General features: G+C 36.8%; 1 protein-coding gene across 2 annotated transcripts in view; it reads right to left on the bottom strand.

Moving 5' to 3' along the window:
• The window catches only part of OLA1 (Obg like ATPase 1), a 176,762-nt gene that overhangs the window by 65,257 nt on the left and 93,491 nt on the right, over nucleotides 1-18,014 (bottom strand). For both annotated transcript variants that reach the window (XM_090045451.1, XM_090045450.1), the window contains exon 5: nucleotides 14,285-14,460. In XM_090045451.1, the coding sequence (XP_089901577.1) occupies nucleotides 14,285-14,460 (176 nt within the window). The remainder of the gene's footprint in view (nucleotides 1-14,284; nucleotides 14,461-18,014) is intronic.

Here is an 18,014-nt window from a genome sequence, read left to right as displayed (position 1 = left end):
CAATAAAAACAGATAAAGGAAGTAATAATACTTGCATGTACATTTTAAATGTAGAGTGCTATTCTCAGCTTTTGTTTCATTTTAAGAAATACGACATTTTCAACCAATCTTGCTAACTAGTGAAGGAATTTTGCATAATTTTTCAGATTTTAAAATAAGTTTGGATATCCTTAAAAGCCCCAAGAAAAGGGCTTTTGACATTATAAATTTCTCCAGTAGCAATACATTATATTACATTAATAAAGGACACTCAAAATGGAGATAAAGGATTTGAAAGGAATTACATTGTAATTAGAGTTCTTTGAATGTAGTATTTTTCTTATAACCATACTCCAGTCTTTTGGGGCCAATTAGTTATATTTCTGAAGTTGTCTGTATAAAAGGGTGAATATATCAAAATTGATATGCCCAGGTATATTTCTGATTTAGCCCCTAATTATCCCAGCAGAAGACATAAAAGGACAAGGACAGTTAGGTGGCTTAGAACCTCCAGAGAACTTCAACACAGATGCAACAAGAAATGTCTGTCCTCTCTGTTAAGTATATTCTATAGATGCCACACAAAATTATGTAAGAGCTGTAGTTTTAAAGAGATAACATATGCAGGACAGTAATACAAACTTTTCCTCTAACTTGACTGCTTTGGACTGACATGTAAATCCATGTTGACACCTATAAGAATCTAAGTTTTCAAGCTGTTAAGATTTAGGTGCCTAACTTTAGGCAGCCAAATCCACAATTGCTGCCCTACAATAATACTTAATTGCAAGCTCTGCTCACAATTGTCTGTAAATTTTCACTTTGTTAACCAGAATTTCGTAAAGCATATATAGCTGCATAATTTCCAGCTTATTTATCATCTGTAAACAGAAATTAACTAAGTATCAGACAACTTCTCTTTAGAAAAGACACACAAAAATTAAACTAAAAACTAACATCTGTCTGATCTCAGGATTTTTTTTCTTGGTGGGGTGAAAGGGAAAAGAAGAAAGGGAAGAATTTGGAAATAAATCCTCTAAACCAGACAAATATTTTTTTCTCTACTACAATCCTGAGACAGTTTGTCAGTAGAATTTAAAACAGGTAGCCTGAAAAATTAAAGAAGAGGAGATGAACTAAGGTTTGCTGACATCTATGTCAGAGTCAGACTTAAATGAGACCTGATTTGATTCACGAATGACAATAAGAACAAAGGCAACTACTGCTGCATATTTCTCATGCAGCAGCTGCCTCTGTTCTGGGGTAAAATAAAACAAAGTCAAAAAAGCAAACAAACAAGTTTTTTTTATGTTTTATTTAAAATTTTACATTATTTGTTGTCTAGTTTTATTTGCGGCTTCTATTTAGACTTAAGAAAAAGAATGTTAATTTACCTGTTATCTTATGTGACAGAGGTTCATTCATTCACAAATATCTAATCATCAACCTAGGTGTTAGCACTGGCCTAAACTAAAATACAAAAAGAGATGATCTGACTCGTTACATCAGGAATGGTCAATCCCATTCTTTACTTCGATGCCATTCTTTCACCAGAGAAATGACCTGTTTCTGCCTGCTTAACGAACTCATTTCTTGTCTGGGTAAGAAACGCTAAAAGTCAACACTGCCCACACACGGTAAAGTAAGAGGAAATACAAGAACTACCATGAAAAAGTCAAATAATATGACAATTTTTAGCAACACTTTCTGAACATATTTTTTACAACTTACATAGCCAACCATATCTGACAAACTAAAGATTGCCCATTTGTCTCTTTAACTTGTGATGGTGCCCTCTGGAGTCTGTTACCTCTGTAGCACTAAGGGTGAACCCAGGAAATCCTGGCAGTTTAGAGGACAACAAATAAATACAGTCAAGTTATGTCTACTAGCTCAGGGAATTTCAGATACTGACACAGGGAAGAAGAAAAATGTGTACATACTCATTAAAGGCCATTAAATACTTTGGGTGAATGAAAGTAGTAATATGTCACTTTGCCAAATATTCTGTACAGCATCTAGGACTAAATAACCAAGGTTTGAAAAATTTGCTTGCCTACCTAGCACAAGTAAATCAGAAGCTTTCTGTTCTAAACTGGAAGGGCATGCAATTAATTTCTACAGAATTGAAGTTTTTATTTTTAATAAAATGTAAGTTAGTAGTTGTAAAGATTATTCACTTTATATTTGGAAGTCTAAATGCAGTCCTTCCACAGTCTGCAGATAGAGTTTATAAGAGATCAGGAAGAGAAACATAACCATTGAACTTACTGGAGAAATGATAAATAATGAAGATTTTTCACTGGTACATAGTGATATAGCTTGTTAGTTAAGCTGGCCCAGTGGTTCTCAACCTTTTTAGACTCAAGACATCCCTTCGAAAATGCCAGCTGTTGGCTTTCACTTGTTTTTTGACTACATAAAAATAATAGGGCAATTCTTCTGTTGCAAAGAACTCAGAAAGACCAAAGCAGGCCAGAATGCTTTTGACACTGGATTCCTACTTCAAATCTACAGGTTTAATCTTGTAAATTGCATGTAGTGAATTATGTTTGTGTATATATTGGGCATCATCCTGCAACATCTTTAAAATGATCCTGCAGCATCCTGGTTAAGAATCTGAGGCACAGGCAAACAAAATGTGCTTTGATAATGCCATACATCTGAACATAAAAATAAAAATAAAGGATATACCATAATTACATTATAGGGAACTCCATCTTGGAGAGCAGTAACTTTGGGGTCAGAGCAGATAATCAGTTGAACATGCATTTCCACACTCCACAGACCAAACAGGCTAATTGTGATCTTTCAATGTATAAACAGGAGAATATTAAGTAGGAATAAAAAGGTTCTATTATTGCTGTATTTGGCACTGTTGTGGCCATTACTGGAACAGTATGTCCAGTTGTGGTATCCACTCTGCAAGAAGAAGAAGAATAAAGAACTAAAGAGAGTTCAGAGAAGAAGCAGCTACTTAGGAGTATAGAGGATTCTCCATGGTTTGAAAGCTCGGTTCAAGATTAGACATTTTTCTAAGAGTTATACTCATAGCTACTAGTCTGAAATGAGAATTAAATTTAAAGAAATCTTATGGTCTACGACAGGGGTTTTCAACCTGTTTTAATAGGTGTAACCCCAGCCCCACCCCACCCCGCTTAGTAAGTGCTCACCCCAGGGGGGTGAGCAGCCAGACACAGAGCAGGGCGGGAGGGGGGAGGAGTGGCCAGACGGAGCAGGGGCATGGCAAGTGGCAGATTCTGACAGTGGACTATATTGTTTCAAAATCAGATGAAACACCTGCATACTTACTAAACTGCACACTTCTGAATTGTTTCAGTGTAGCAGTCCAATAATACAAACTGGTTTAATTGGGCAACACGATATTTCTTCCAGTTGTGGTTGTTCTTGTGGAACCTTTCATCCAATTCAAGGCACAGCTGCCTTATCTTTTTTTAAAAATTGCGTCTGGTTTTAAGGCAGAGAAGACTGACCCATACAAAAATTTAACACAATTTTTGAAGAAATTTTCTTATAAAACACTAACTGAAAAATTGTCATTTGAAAAGGCAGTATTACTTCAATTATGTTTTATGTTTAACATATTATAGCAAGTGGGTGCCAGGAAGAATAAAACATGTCAAAAGTACTATGTTAGCAAGCATGGGAGTGTTCTGAGCTATCATTTAAGGGTGAACAAAAAGAATTATGGGACTGCAATGGGAGGTGTCAATACCAGTGCCATCAATTCTTCCATTCAACTGTAAACAACAGAACTGGTACAAGGCAGCACCTGTACCAGCACTGAGACCCAAAACAATTATAGTACCATTAAATACATCAGCAAAACATTACAAAGCATCCAAGGTGGCTCCATTTGTGTTTATTCCAAAAATTCTCTAGTGTAGACAAACCCTGCAAGTCCTGGAGAAGTCTACAGTTATGGAAATTCATTTGTGCTAACCATGCCTGTAGCTTTTCAAAGGAAAAGGCAGATGCATAATGTGAAAAGGAAAGCTATACATTGAGAGAGAGAGATTTTCAGTACTATCATTCCCTAAAATTTGGGATACAGACAAACTTCACTGGGATAAAACCAAACAAAATGAAATCATACCCCTCCTTTCTAAAGAAGTCTTATTCATCCTTGGCCTTATCTGCCCATGGAATTATTTTAGAGTAACTCTATGGATGCTTCCTCCAGAATAGGAATGCTTTTCCTAATTAAGTTAATTTACTTTTGAAGTAGATTAATCAAGAAAAGGATATATTCTCATTCCAGAATGGGTGTCCATCTGTTCATAAAAAGATTAATTATGGTGTAACTAGCTAACAGGGCAGTCAGATATCAGCATTCATAAAAATTTACAGGTTAAGGCAAAAAGACCAATTATGATCTTCCGATTTGACCTCTTGGATAACACAGAACTTAAAACTTCCCTGAAATAAAGGTTATATTTTATGTTATTCTGGACTAACTGAATAAAAAAATAATCACAAAAAAATTATTGCTCATTGCATAATTCTTGGACCATCATGGCTACAGATCTCCTACACTATCAAAACATAGAAATCAAAATCCACCACTTAAAATGGAAAATCCACAACTTAAAAAACACTCAATGAAGAATGCCTTGCATTTGAAAGCTTGTCTAACTTTATCTCAACCAAGCAGTTTGTTCAGTAAAAGTACCAAAAAAATCCTTTCATATTTATAACATACTCTTAACCAAGTTTTTTTGCAAAAGTCATAAATAAGTTTTAATAGGAAAGATTAGCCTTGGCACAGGCTAGTTAAGCAAACTTTTGTATGCACACTGATACAGCAAAGGAAGTTACAATATGCACTCGACCCAAAGCATTAACACCAAATCATTTATAAACATCTGTCACAAATATTTTTCTGGTAAATTTCAAAGTGTTCCTTAGAAAGAACTCTAATTTCCTCTAAATAATCACATTAAGCAAAGTAAACAATCCACTAAAGATTTTAGGTATAATTACATGCATCAGTAATAGAAATATTTTCTTGAAGCCCTATGATTTACTGCTTACGCTACTAATTACAAAAGAAAAGCTATTGGCAAAAAGCATGTTAATAAAGTACATACAAGACTTTTCCCCGCTTTTGGTCCTCCCCCCACCTTCTTGAGTGGGAAGAACTAAGCCAACAAAATAAGACTAAAGGAATGAATAAAAATTAAGTCTGGAAAACAATTAAGAAACTTCTGAAAATTCTAACTGATAACTTCTGTCATAGACAATTTTTTGATCCATCAATGGAAACCACAGAACGCATACGAGGTTAGAGATCAGCAACATTCCATTTTTCAGAGTATTATGGGAAGAAATGTTCATCATCCTGTTTGGATCAAGTTTATTCTGGTAAAGAGAAGAAGGTTCATATCTAGTCATATCTAGTCAAAGTGGGAGGAGGTATCAAGTGAAATTCCCCAAGTGCCTGTCCTAGGTCCAGTTAGCTTCGTTAATGACTTGCAGAGTCTCCCAATGCCTGAAGAAGAGTGTTCATGCCCAAAAGCTTGCAAAGACCTTTTTTCCCAACTATTTTAGTTGGTCTAATAAAAGATACACATCTAACCAAAAGAACCTTGTGTGCCTATGACCTTAGACCACCACAGATGCAACCAACAACCCTGCAAATACTGCACTTGAACTGGAACAATCAAATGTACAAATTCAAAAAGAGGAGCAGCAGTCAGCCTCCAGTACTGTAGGAAAAGGACCTAGGGGTTAGAATACATAAATAGGAGTCTGTGTAATATTTCTGTAAACCAAACTAACAGAATACTGGGATGTATTAAACATCCTATGCAAGTGATAGGAAGTGATTCTTTTGCTCTATTTAACAACAGTGGCGCCTCAGCTGGTGTACTGTATCCAGCCTTGGGCATCACACTTCAGGAAAGAAATAGATAAATTCAAAAGAGTCTAATGGAAAGCAACTGAAATTATCAAAAGTCTAGAGCAGGGCTAGGCAAACCCTAGCCTAGCCATTCAACTGGGGCAGAGTGTAGCATGAGAAGGCATTTTGCTTAGCATGTGCCCCTCGAGGTGGACGGTGGGGCTCCACTGCCACAACAAGGATCAGGCCCCTCCTGGTTCACCTGCCATCTGCTCCTTGCATGCCAACATCTTACAAGTCAAGGTTGTCGAGAACATGGTGTAGAGAATATGGCATAAGGAAGATGGGAAGAGCTGGGGTTGTTTAGTCTGGCAAAAAAGCAACGAGGGGAAAGTAACAAAAAAAGGACAATATAGAGGTCTTCAAATACAAAACAGAGCATTATAAAGAAACTGACAATCCTCTCTTCTCTGTGTCCAGAGGGGAAAAGAACACTGGGAAAGGAGTGGCCTCAAACTGAAACAAGAGAGACTGAAGTTAGATACTAAGAAGAACTTTCTAAGTCGGACGGTGGTCACATTTTGGAACAGGTTACCTTGAAACAGTGTGGAATCCCTGTCCCTGGCAGGGATTAAGTACAGTTTAGGTATACACTTGGCTGTGATAATTTAGTAGGAATGATCCTGCTTTGAAGGGGTGGGACTGGACCAGACGACCTCTAGATGGTCTCTTGGAGCCATATTCTTCTCTGAGTCTATAATTTACAGAGGACAACCTAAAATAATATAACCACAATGCAGATAGATCGTTTTTATTATCTAAATTTTAATTATCTAGATTATTGCAGAATTTTTAATCTTCTACCTGAGGCTTCGGGACAAATTTGTTTATTACAAAATAAGCAAGTCAAAGAGTAGAAATGAAGATTCATCCAAAGCCATGTAGCCTATAATCTATATTTCTTGACATTTATACATTTACCCTGTCACTCATGTCAATCAAAAACGCTGATTTAAAAGATCTTCAGCTGCTTTCTTCAAAGCATCAATGGATTTTCTTTTATTTCAAAAAGTGACGTTCAACTTCAAGTCTTCACTTTATTGTAAAGATGCTAAACTATATCCTGGGAGTATAGATGGCTCAGATAGAGGTGAAAAGATCACTTTACCAACCAAGACAGGAATACAAATCTATCAGATATTGATACTAACTTAATGTCACTGCCTTCCCGCCACTAAATAATAAACCTGTATAAACAGAACTAGTTACATTCTACTGATAAAATGCACAAACTAATTCCTTTGCCACAGATATTTATTTGCTGAAACTGCCAAGGTCCAAAAAACACCAAGAATTAAATGAGTTACAGAGACAGATCCTCTGAATGTCATCTACATGATAAAGAGCAAAGGCACACTGGTCGGGTAGCATGAGAAACACACAGATTCTCTTGTACCCATTATAAATATATAGGAGCCTTTTTTTTCCAGAAACAACAATGTTAAACACTAAATTCACATATTTATAGATAGCCAATTTAAAAAAAATTGAAGTGGAAGAAGTTGATACACTTAATAAAGAGTTTATTCCAAGAGTTCTTTCCCAAAAATGACACACTGTGACATCTCTCTTACTGGGTAATTACTTGATTTCTCTCCAATATGTCTATATGATGCCATTTACAAAACAAATTAACTGGTGAAACTTCAACCAGAATTACTTTAAATGTTTTTGAAATGATTCCTAAAATACTTTGATACATGTAAATACAAAAGTGTCTGAGAGACAGCATGCATGAAAATATCACCACTCGTCATTTGGAAGTTTTTAACTTCAACAACTAAAAAGAGACCGATTCAGAAAGAACACAGTTTCCCTGGAAAACTAGAAAACTACACAAGTATCACTGTAAGGATACAGAGAGAACACAAAAATGTATGTAAAAGGAACCTGTTCCAAATCCATACCAACATTATGTGATGCTGATCTTGGGCCATGATCCACCACCGATTTTTAAGCAGGACTTCAAAATGATTTCACTAATGTCTCCATAACAGAAGTTGGCTACTTTTTCTGCTGACAGGCCATCAAGAAAACATTTTCCAAAGAGACTTCAAGAACAGTTAATACCTTATTCAACATCAAAACTAGCTTGTGGCGGGCCAGTAGGGGGCACTCCTGCGTTGAGCCGCCCACCTCCCTGCGCCCGCCCACCTTCCAGGCTCCAAATGCCTCCCTAGGGGCGCCTTATGCTCAGCCAACCCCTCTCCCGGAGCACACTCGCTAGTCTGGGGGTAACGTCGCAGCCACCACCCCAAGAAGGGACTGTCTCGGCCCTGTGTCCTCGGGGAAACACAGGCCTAATAGTCCGACAGGTACTTGACCCAGTACAGGCACTTGGGGCACTTCCCCAAGTCAGGGGGCAAAAAGTAAAGTCTCCCTTAGTCCACAGACCTAAGGGGTCTCTTAGGCATAATTTAGACCCACCCCTCAATAAGTCTCCCACACCAGTCAAAAAGGAGAACTTTACCCTACCCCTTGTAATCAATAAACTAGGGTACAGGATTGAGCAATATCTTAGAAATCCTAAAGAGCAAACAGTGTGCCTGAGGTAGCCTTTTGATTACGCATCTGTGTTACTGCCAGCTAAATATCTAATCAGATTGAGCAGCTTACTCACAAGCATCTTCCAAAGGCAGGTGAAGTTTCCCTTTGGAGGCAGGCAGTTCCTTGCTCATGAGTTTTGGGGTGAGAGAGAGCTAGTTTCAGATGGTAAGGCTTCTCTGTGTCCCCCGCATGGCTGCTGCTTCACCTCATGGCTGAAGAGAGACCGTCTCCTAGCCCGTCCTAACTTATATAGCCCCCGTGACCTCATTCACCTGGTCCAGTGGAGGTCAGCCCCAGTTGGCTATCAGCCAACCAATTTGAAATACATCATCTGTCACTGGGCAGATTCCAGCTCACCAGGTAGAAACCCCTCACCCAGGTAACTGATGCCAGTCATGTAGGCAGAGGGAGCAGGTTTCCCCCCTCCCTCAGGAATGCAGCCAGCTCAGGCTACCCAAAGAGACAGGCTGAGGTGTGAATCCTCTGTGCTGGCCCATCTTGATCACATTGTCACAGGGCAGAGATTTTGGGGAGAAACCAAGGTGGCTTTCTGCCACATAGCTCACTACACAGAAGCTGAACCTACCAACTGTAATCAATCTGGATTTTGAGATGAGAAATGGTTTAAAATGGGAGAGGTTAGATTATATAAATTAATGTGTAGGCAGTTGGATATACTGTGGTTCATCACACCTGCCCTCTCTCATCTGTCAGGCATTATTTTTTTCAAGTGTTTGGAGATTTAAAGTTTCTATCCAAAAAAGGCCACCGCCACAATAGACATGATTTTGCAAAGCAGGGAAGTCCTACTCGCATCCACAGAAAAGACAAATTCTACTTTCAACTATGGACCACAGATCAGTTTTATACTCTCTCTTCAACCCAAAGTGAACTCCCATTGATGTCAAAAGTTTGTACAAAGATCACAGGCAGAATATTTTTTTTTAAGTAGCAAACTTTTAGTACATTATTATTAGATTAAATATCAATGGGAAAATATGCTTGCCCTTAAGCATGAATGCTATTTCTAAATTTTGTTTCTTTTCTTCCGTGTCCTCCTCCTCTTCTTTCCTTAACTTTTCATGTCTTTTCATCAATAGATCTCAAAGCACTTTAGAAAAGGAAAGAAAGAAAAGTGAGGAAGATATTATTGTAGCTACACATCCTTTTGTTCAGAGGGAAAGAGAGCACAAGGTAAAGGAAATGAAGGTAGAATAAGTGAGTATTTATATTTGATTGAACTGTAGTCATTCAAAATTTTTGCAATCCACCTGTTCTCTTGGGAAAATTAAATATAGAGAAAATCCTCTGAATTTCTCTGAAAGAGAGGTGGCCCCACTGGATAAAAACAGGAATGAGAAGGAAGAGAGACCAGAACTTTACAGAATACCACCAGTTAAAGTAACTGCTAAAGCCATTTTGTTTTCTCTTAATTTTGGATCCATTCCCCTGAAGAGATGGAAATATCTATAAAAGATATAACTGAAAAGTCAGATAAGCCTACCTGGCCTATTTTCTGTTACATGATTCACTTCTCGAAAAGGATGGGAGATTCACAATTGCAGGTAATGAAATGAAAGTTGCAAATCAAACATTTTCCTTCTTATACATGTAGCCAGTTTTAAAACCTATTCTTAATAAGAAATGTTAGTACAGAGTTTAAGTTTTGTATACTCAAACAGGAGAGCCAGGACACTGTAGCATGTATGAAGCCATATAATCCACATGGTGACAACATTACACATTATGTTCCATAGGTACCTTTCTCCCACCTCACATGGAAATGGACAATTCAAAATGGAACAAACTAGGAACGTACAGAAAAAACACAAATAAACACCCAATACTGTTTTAATTTGTAGTTGACAAATAAAAGATAATTTACCCTATCAGTAATATTTGCAAGTCATGAGGCAGGTTGACTTTGCTGGGTTGTTCTACTTCAGCTTTTTTCTTTGCATTTCCCCAATCCAGCTCCTTATTTCTCCCTTAACTAGAGTGACAAGTCCGTCATTGTGCCCAAATTTTTGTACACTGAGCACATGCAAAGGGTCTAAATGCTCTTCAATACACAGAAAATGTTAAAGGATAAAAACTGAAGCTCATCATAACCTGGTAAATGTATGACCAGGACCATCCCTCTTTAGCATCTGGGAAAGGAAGAGAGAAGTTACAGTCCTAACCATAGCACCAGTCCTACTGTTTTGCCTTGAGATTTGCAGACCCTCACTATCTATCTGTTCTGGTGACTGGCCTATAAGGCTGATTAGGAGTAGACTGGTGAATAATCAGGGTTTAAAAGGTGGAAAAGGTCTTTTTGCTTTTGTTCACAACAATGTATTTACAGGAATCTATAATTTATACTGCACACACAGAGGTGTGTGCTCTGCATACTACAGGCTTATTATGAACCAAAATCCTCCTTAAATCCCTTTATAATTTAATATCTGGATTTAATATTTTAACTCATTACTTTCTTAGATTTGAGACTTATTTGTTTGAAGTTTTGTAAGTTTAATTAGAAGCGAAATTAATTTAGCTATAAAAAAGAGCAACTCTGTCATGAAACAGAATAATAGTATTCTCTTACTGGAGTACCTGTTAGCTGTACACAGCTGACATCAGTCATTCTGTGTAGAGGTTTCTCAGTTTTATTCAACAGGAGAGAGAGGCATACAGCTAGTAGTAAACATTTCCTCAGTCTTAATACAGGAGATGCATAAGATGTGGTGACCCATGATACTCTGCACAGGTTCATACTAGCATGCTCAAGAAAATGGACAAGAATATTCCCGCTACATTCATAAGGGCAATTCTGAGTAAAGCAAGGAAAGAAAATAAGATCATCCTAAGACCTGGACTAAACATTTTAGTTTTGGCAGTTTATAGCAGAAGCAAATCTCAGCTTCTGACCCAGCAAGAGACTTTAGGCCTTGGTGTGAAGCTACAAAGGCAAAAGGCTGAATTTTACAATGGTTAATAAGTCAGGTCAATTCCTACAAAGGAGAATGGTATCCTATTTACAGGTGGCAATGACAAGCCATCTGGATGCCAGTTGAGAATCTGTAGCATAAAACAGAGTGGAAAACACTAACTATGGATTCATTTAGGTTGAGATGACTTTTCATTTGACATTAAGGTCAATAACACTGCATATATTACTAAGCAAGTGTAGACTGAATTAAATCAGTTAGGATTTTAACACAAACCTGCCTCAAGCAAGTTTTTACACTATAAGTAAGCCTTCAAAGACCACACTGGTGGTCCAATGTTTCCATCAAGAAAGGAAGTATTTCTTTTATCTGATGCAGTTGGTACCATAATATTACACAAATAATCCAAATGCCAATACAGCTTATCAATAAAGCTACCCTCAGCTTAATATGGAGATAAGACAGGAAACAAAAGATAAATGTTATTCATGCCAGGGCCCCTCTAGGCTTGATAGGTTCTGGTTCAGGTAAAGGCATGATAGGATCTAATGCATGATCCACACAACCCACATTTGCACAGCAGGATGTGAAATTGTAGGATCCAGCATCAGAAACTATCATGCCTTATTGCCGGTACAAGGAGAACCTGGAATTGCCATCCTAGGCTCTCCCTGCACTGGCAAGTAGAAAGCTCCAGCAGCTGTGAGCCCCTAGCTGATGAGGACTCACAGCTATGACAGCACCCCAAAGGTGCCAGAACTGAGAGTCCTATACAGGCAGTCCTCTGACTTACGACACAATTGGTTCCTGAAAACCACGTCTTAAGTCAAAACATCGTAACTCAGAACCGATTTTCCCATAAGAACAATGTTATAAATGGGGGATTGGTTCCTGAACCAAGGCCTGATACCCTATTTTCACCAAAAATAACCCAGAATTTTGTACTCAATTATAGATGAGTAATATAGCTACATTAATATCTTTATATTGTAAATAGCAATCATGTGGATTTGGAAGGACTTCTTTGAGGTGATTTTGCTGGACTTTTTGAAGGGCTCTTGGCTGGAGTCTTCTCAGGAGCCTTGGCTGCAGGTTCTTCTGGAGTCTTGTCTGCTTTCTTAAAGAAAACTGTCCAAGGAAGTTTGGACAGATGTTCTCTAGGGAGATGGGTGATGCAGCAAACTTGTTCGTTGGTGTGGCGTCAGATCAAGCATCATAAAGTCAAAACTGACATCAGAAAGTTGAAACGGTGTCAATTTATAAACATTGTAAGTGCAAAACTTTGCAAGTCGAGGACTGCCTGTAGCTGCAGACATTGGGTCCTGACAGTGCCTCATGGCTGTTGGGACCAAGAGTCCTGGCTCCAGCAGCTGTGGGGCACTGCTGGGACCCAAAGTCCACCAGTTGCAGGACTCTCAGTCCCTGCAACTATTGGATACTGCTAGTACCAAGAGTTCTACACCTGTGGGGTACTGCTGGGAGGGGAAGTCCCATCAAGCTGCAGCATTCTCTATCCTGGCAGTTGTGGGGAATTGCTGAGGCTGAAAGTTCCCTCAGCTGTTTGACTTGCAGCTACAGTGGGAGACCCAGCCACCCATGAAAATGAAAGCTGGATAGAAACTGACTATAAAAGTTATTGAGCATTTTGGTTGGACTTTTTTATGGTGTGATAGTTAATTTGCAAGTGTAGCTGATCTAAGTTAATTGCTCAATTAATCCAGTAATATTGTGATACATGTAACATAGAGAGGGGGGGCTTCTTATCACTTTTCTTTGAGAAATATCAGCCAAGGCCAAAAATTAATTACTTGTTTAACTGTCAGCAGGATACATGAGGGTTTTTTTTGCTTTTTCCTCTTCTGGCTCCAGATGCTAGAACTTTTTTGTTTTCTCCTGTCCCTAACCCGTTACTAACTGGAAACAGATATGATATATTTACCCATACTGATTCCATGCACACCCCCTGCCCTCCCCCCTGAGGAAATGCTCACAAAATTTGATACCATAATGTTCCTCCTCATCTCCTGTAATTTCAGAAACCATGAGAGTTTGGTGTTTTTTGCAGCTCTGACAGCTGCTGTTAAGCACATATATTCTTTTTTTGGTTTGCTTATCATGATTCCAAAATATGCTTGAATATATTAATGTTTATAATAAAAAGTAATATGCTAAGACCACCGCTGTAAAATGTAACAGTCTTCAAATAGTAAGTGGTGGATAAATATAGATAAACAAACAACTTTTTGATGTTCATATGGAAGTGACATATATCCAATCTATAAAAGAAATAATTCAACCCACTAGAATACTTGTAGTTAAGCCTATTTAAATTGCTTTTTGCATGTTTATTCTAAATGTATGACTAATTTCAACTAGCAATTCTTTTTCACATTCCCTAAGAGAGCACAAAAGCTGAGTCACACTTCTGAGTTCAATATATCAAGACAGCCAAAAAATATTTTTAGTTGATACCAAAATTCATAGCATCTACAGTATATATTAGGGATTCCTACAAATGGAGCTATTCAGGAACAGAAGTATCCATACAGAGTTATCAAGAAATAGCTACTGCACTTAAAATTCATACTCTACCATAATCCAAATTAGCTTTCAACCACAGGCAAGACATTACAGATGGATCTCAACATCGCTATACTGGAGATTAACTAATAGGAGCAAATTTTAGAACTTTCGTTAACTTTATCAATGTGACCCTAAGTAATTAACAGAAAATACAATACAATTCTAATGATTTTTACAAGTGGATCAGCAGTCACTTTAAAATCCATTTGGAAATACTGGTCATGTTCAAAAAATGTAGGTGAACACAAAACAAAAACACACTGTTGCATCCAAGTACAAATTAATAAACAAGATAACTGATAGCACACTGTTTACTTACATATTCAGGTTTTAATTTCTTGTCTCCTCCTCTCACTGCTACTTTTTCTAGTTTGTCAATAATTGGCACGATCATTTCCTCATCTTTAAGCCTAAGTTCATCGTGTATTATTTCAATGTCACGAACAGGATCTACACTTCCTTCAATGTGAGTGATATCATCATCTTCAAATGCCCCTAGAAAAGAAGAGCACTTAAGCATTAACACAAAACTGAAAAAAAAGTAACATTCACAACAATGTATTAGAAACATAAGAGTTAAAAATATATATAAAGATTTATTGGGTCCTCTAGTCCACACTTTTCTGAAAATTGGAGCCATTAGATTAATATCTTAGCCATTAGCAGTAAACATGGTGGCCCAATTTAAAATATTTAGATATTTTAAAACACATGATAACAGTGAAAAAATGGAGGGGAAAATCTTATCCCAGCACTCTCATTGGTCACAAGTTTTGTGTATTAAAAAAACCTGATACGAAGTTCTAGACAAAGAATCTTGAAGTTCTGAACCACATTATTAGGGTTTCCAAGGGAAACAGGATTTAGAAAAAAGGCCTGAAATCATGTGGCAGACCTTTTCCCTGTTTCAATCTACTTTATCACTGTGGTTCTGACGGTGATTAGATAATGAACCACTCAGACACACAATTTACACAGCAGCTAATTTCATCGGTCTGATTTGAGGGTATGGTTTTTAGGGGGCCATCAAAGAAGCAGATGAAGGTGCATTTGTCATATATGAGTGACAACTATTCACACTATCTGAACAAAATGGTGCTGGCCCTTATTAGAAACACATGCTATTATCACATATTTAAAGTTCAGTTGAAGCCATAATTTCAAATTGCCAACTGGAAACACAAGGGTAAAACAACCAGATATTACTGAAGCATGTGTACTGACTTTATGCCCTTTTGAAGACATAATGTGGCAACATAATTCAGCTGGGATTTACTCTTAAATTACCAGATAAAGAACAATGTCAGAAAAACTGGAAGAAGGACTAAAAAATATTTTTAAAGGAGAAGTTCTAAAAGTGCAGTTTATAAAGTATTCCTGAACCAATTTTATTGTGATGATCCATGGCATCAATTCCACAGCGCTAGAAATTACACTTACAAACTAAAGAAAACCTGAAAAACAAAAGTGATATGTCTTTGAATATTACTGTATTCACTAATTGTACTTCACAACATGCAAACTAGTTTGTAAAGGAATCAAAGGAACAGACTTAACTTCTATTGTACCAGATACGGGAAAAAGATATAGGGTCAGTTACCAAGAGACCACAAATCGCTAGACAGAATGCTCATTTTCTGTACTGTCATGTATTTCAGAAGTTTCTTCCTTATTGTTATCTGAAACTGTTTTAAAACAAAGGAACAACATTTAAATTTTATAAACAAGTTTCAGGATGAATATAGTAAAAAAGTTGAAGATATTCAAGTTGAAGATGAAGGAAGTCAGCTGCATGGCTTACAGACGGGCTACTTGAAGGTACATGTGAAAACACTAAAAAGAGCAAAAAGAGGGAACTGTTCCTCTCACATTCTCTAAAGAATATCAATTAGTTCTTCAGAACTAAGGTCATTCAACCAGAAACATGTTAGACTCTACAGCAGGTTTAGCAAGACAACATAGGCCATCTGGATATAAACAAAACGTATCACGAGGTAATATTTTACTGTAAATTAGAGACAATATAATCTACAGATAATTTATAGATTAATGATCAGCACAAACATTTATTAACAAAGAAAAATTTTCTTTACTTAAGAATTATTTACCTTAAAAAAACCAAACAAAACCAACACAAAAAACAATATTCACTTCCTTTAACCTATCTTAGAAAAAAATCAATGTACAAGAAGGAATACCATTATGATAACCCTACAGAAAAGGACTTTTGCTTATTTTTTTCCATTTAATACAATAACCAGTATTATCCTATGTAGCAAAAACAAAATGTCAGAGGTTTTCCCCAGAGTCTAATTAGACATGAAGCAGCTAATACTAAAGTATATCGAGTTAGTTTTGGAACTTTTTCTGTATGAATGAATTAGAAAAAAACAGCAATCAGAGTAAGGTCTCAAATTTATTGAAGATGTCAACCTCTCCCCCCTCCAGTAAACAAAAACAAACAACAAATTGTTAGAGCCAGCTGCTCTTGGGTATTTCTGATTTTGAGAAAGCAAAGTAAGGACCACTTATAAGGTAAGTGAACAAATAACAACAGAACACATATTTATGAAACATACAAATAATTAATATGCTGTCAAGTTTTAATAAGGGGCTCTCAAACTTCCCTGACTTCTATACTAGCAATCTACACAATATTTTATTGAGTAAAATATACTTCTACCCTCTACCAAGGCCATATTCTTTCTTCTTTTCCCTCTGAAAATCTACATTTATTCTATATTATTTAGACTTCACATGAAGTTAATTCCCTATTGTATCCTTAAAAACCAAGAAAAAAAGAAAATCAAAACAAAAGCAACCCCCCCAACACACAATTTCATACCTGCCCTCCCACTTCACTTTTCAATCCTTATTTTTCAAATTTATTCCATTATCCTTCCCAAAGTCCACCATTCTTTCTTCTTCCCAACACTTCATGAAGCTTTCTCCACTTTTCTCCTTCCCATCCAGCTTTTCTTCACAAATGCAACATATATTTTCTCACAGCTTCTATAGTAATTGTACTGACCTGGAGGATTGCTTAATCAGATACGGAAGTTTCCTTTGATGGACTGATAAATTTCTACTCAATGCAGCAGAAAACTGGTCCAATGTCCTTCCCCTGCATTTTTCCACCTTGTTACTGGAGTGTATAAACCAGTTACTTGTTCCTTTGCATTTGCTTTAAATCAGTTCGCTTTCAAAGCTAGTTTTAAAAGGAAAAGGAACTTTGTGTATAATGGAAGAGACATTGTCCAATAAGACTTAGAGTGTTTTATTAATAAAACCTCAAATTCCCTGTAGCTAATTAGAAAAATAAATTAAGCTAAAGTGAGAGAGAAAAAAAAAATCACAAAGAAAACAGCGTTTATTTTAAGTGACATACTGATCAGTAAGTATTTGTGGACTCATAGAAAAACTTATGTAACTTTGGTATAGAATAGTGTAAAATACTAAAAAAATTACAGTTTTAAAGAAATAAAATTTTCTAGTAAGATGCCATTTGGTTTCATAATTACACTTTTCAAGAGAATACTGGCTTAGAAAAAGTATGCACATTCAAAACAAGCAATAGCAATCTACAGTATATTTAATATATATGTATTTTCAGACTACAGTCACTGATAAATACTTAAGTTGAAGCTTCTAGAAATGACTCAAAATTATCAGAAGTTTAGAAAAGCTAAATCTAAAACTCTTCCCTCTCAGATAATTAAAATCAGAAATAGCAAAGCTAAGCATAATATTTCTTTACCAATAAGGGCTCTAGGACTGGGTTGGCTGAAAAGCTCTTAGCATAATTTAAGTGCGACAAACACTTTTGTTTTGTGTTCAGGGGCTAACAAACAAACCCCAAAATAAAGTAGATCAGCCTCAAAACTGCCATCAGGCAAGGAGATTAAGGGAAGCTGAAAAGAGCAAGAATAAGGTAATAAAGAAATGACTAGCATTTGACCTTATACTACCGGGGTATTCTCCTATGGAGGAAGAATTTTCGGACAACTAGTTAAGACAATTCAAACCCACGTTGCACTGACAGAATGGTG

This window comes from Crocodylus siamensis, chromosome 4 (assembly GCF_052110815.1).
Source record: "Crocodylus siamensis isolate JL-2025a chromosome 4, ASM5211081v1, whole genome shotgun sequence".
Lineage (NCBI taxonomy): Eukaryota > Metazoa > Chordata > Crocodylia > Crocodylidae > Crocodylus > Crocodylus siamensis.
This window is presented reverse-complemented; position numbering and strand designations above follow the sequence as displayed.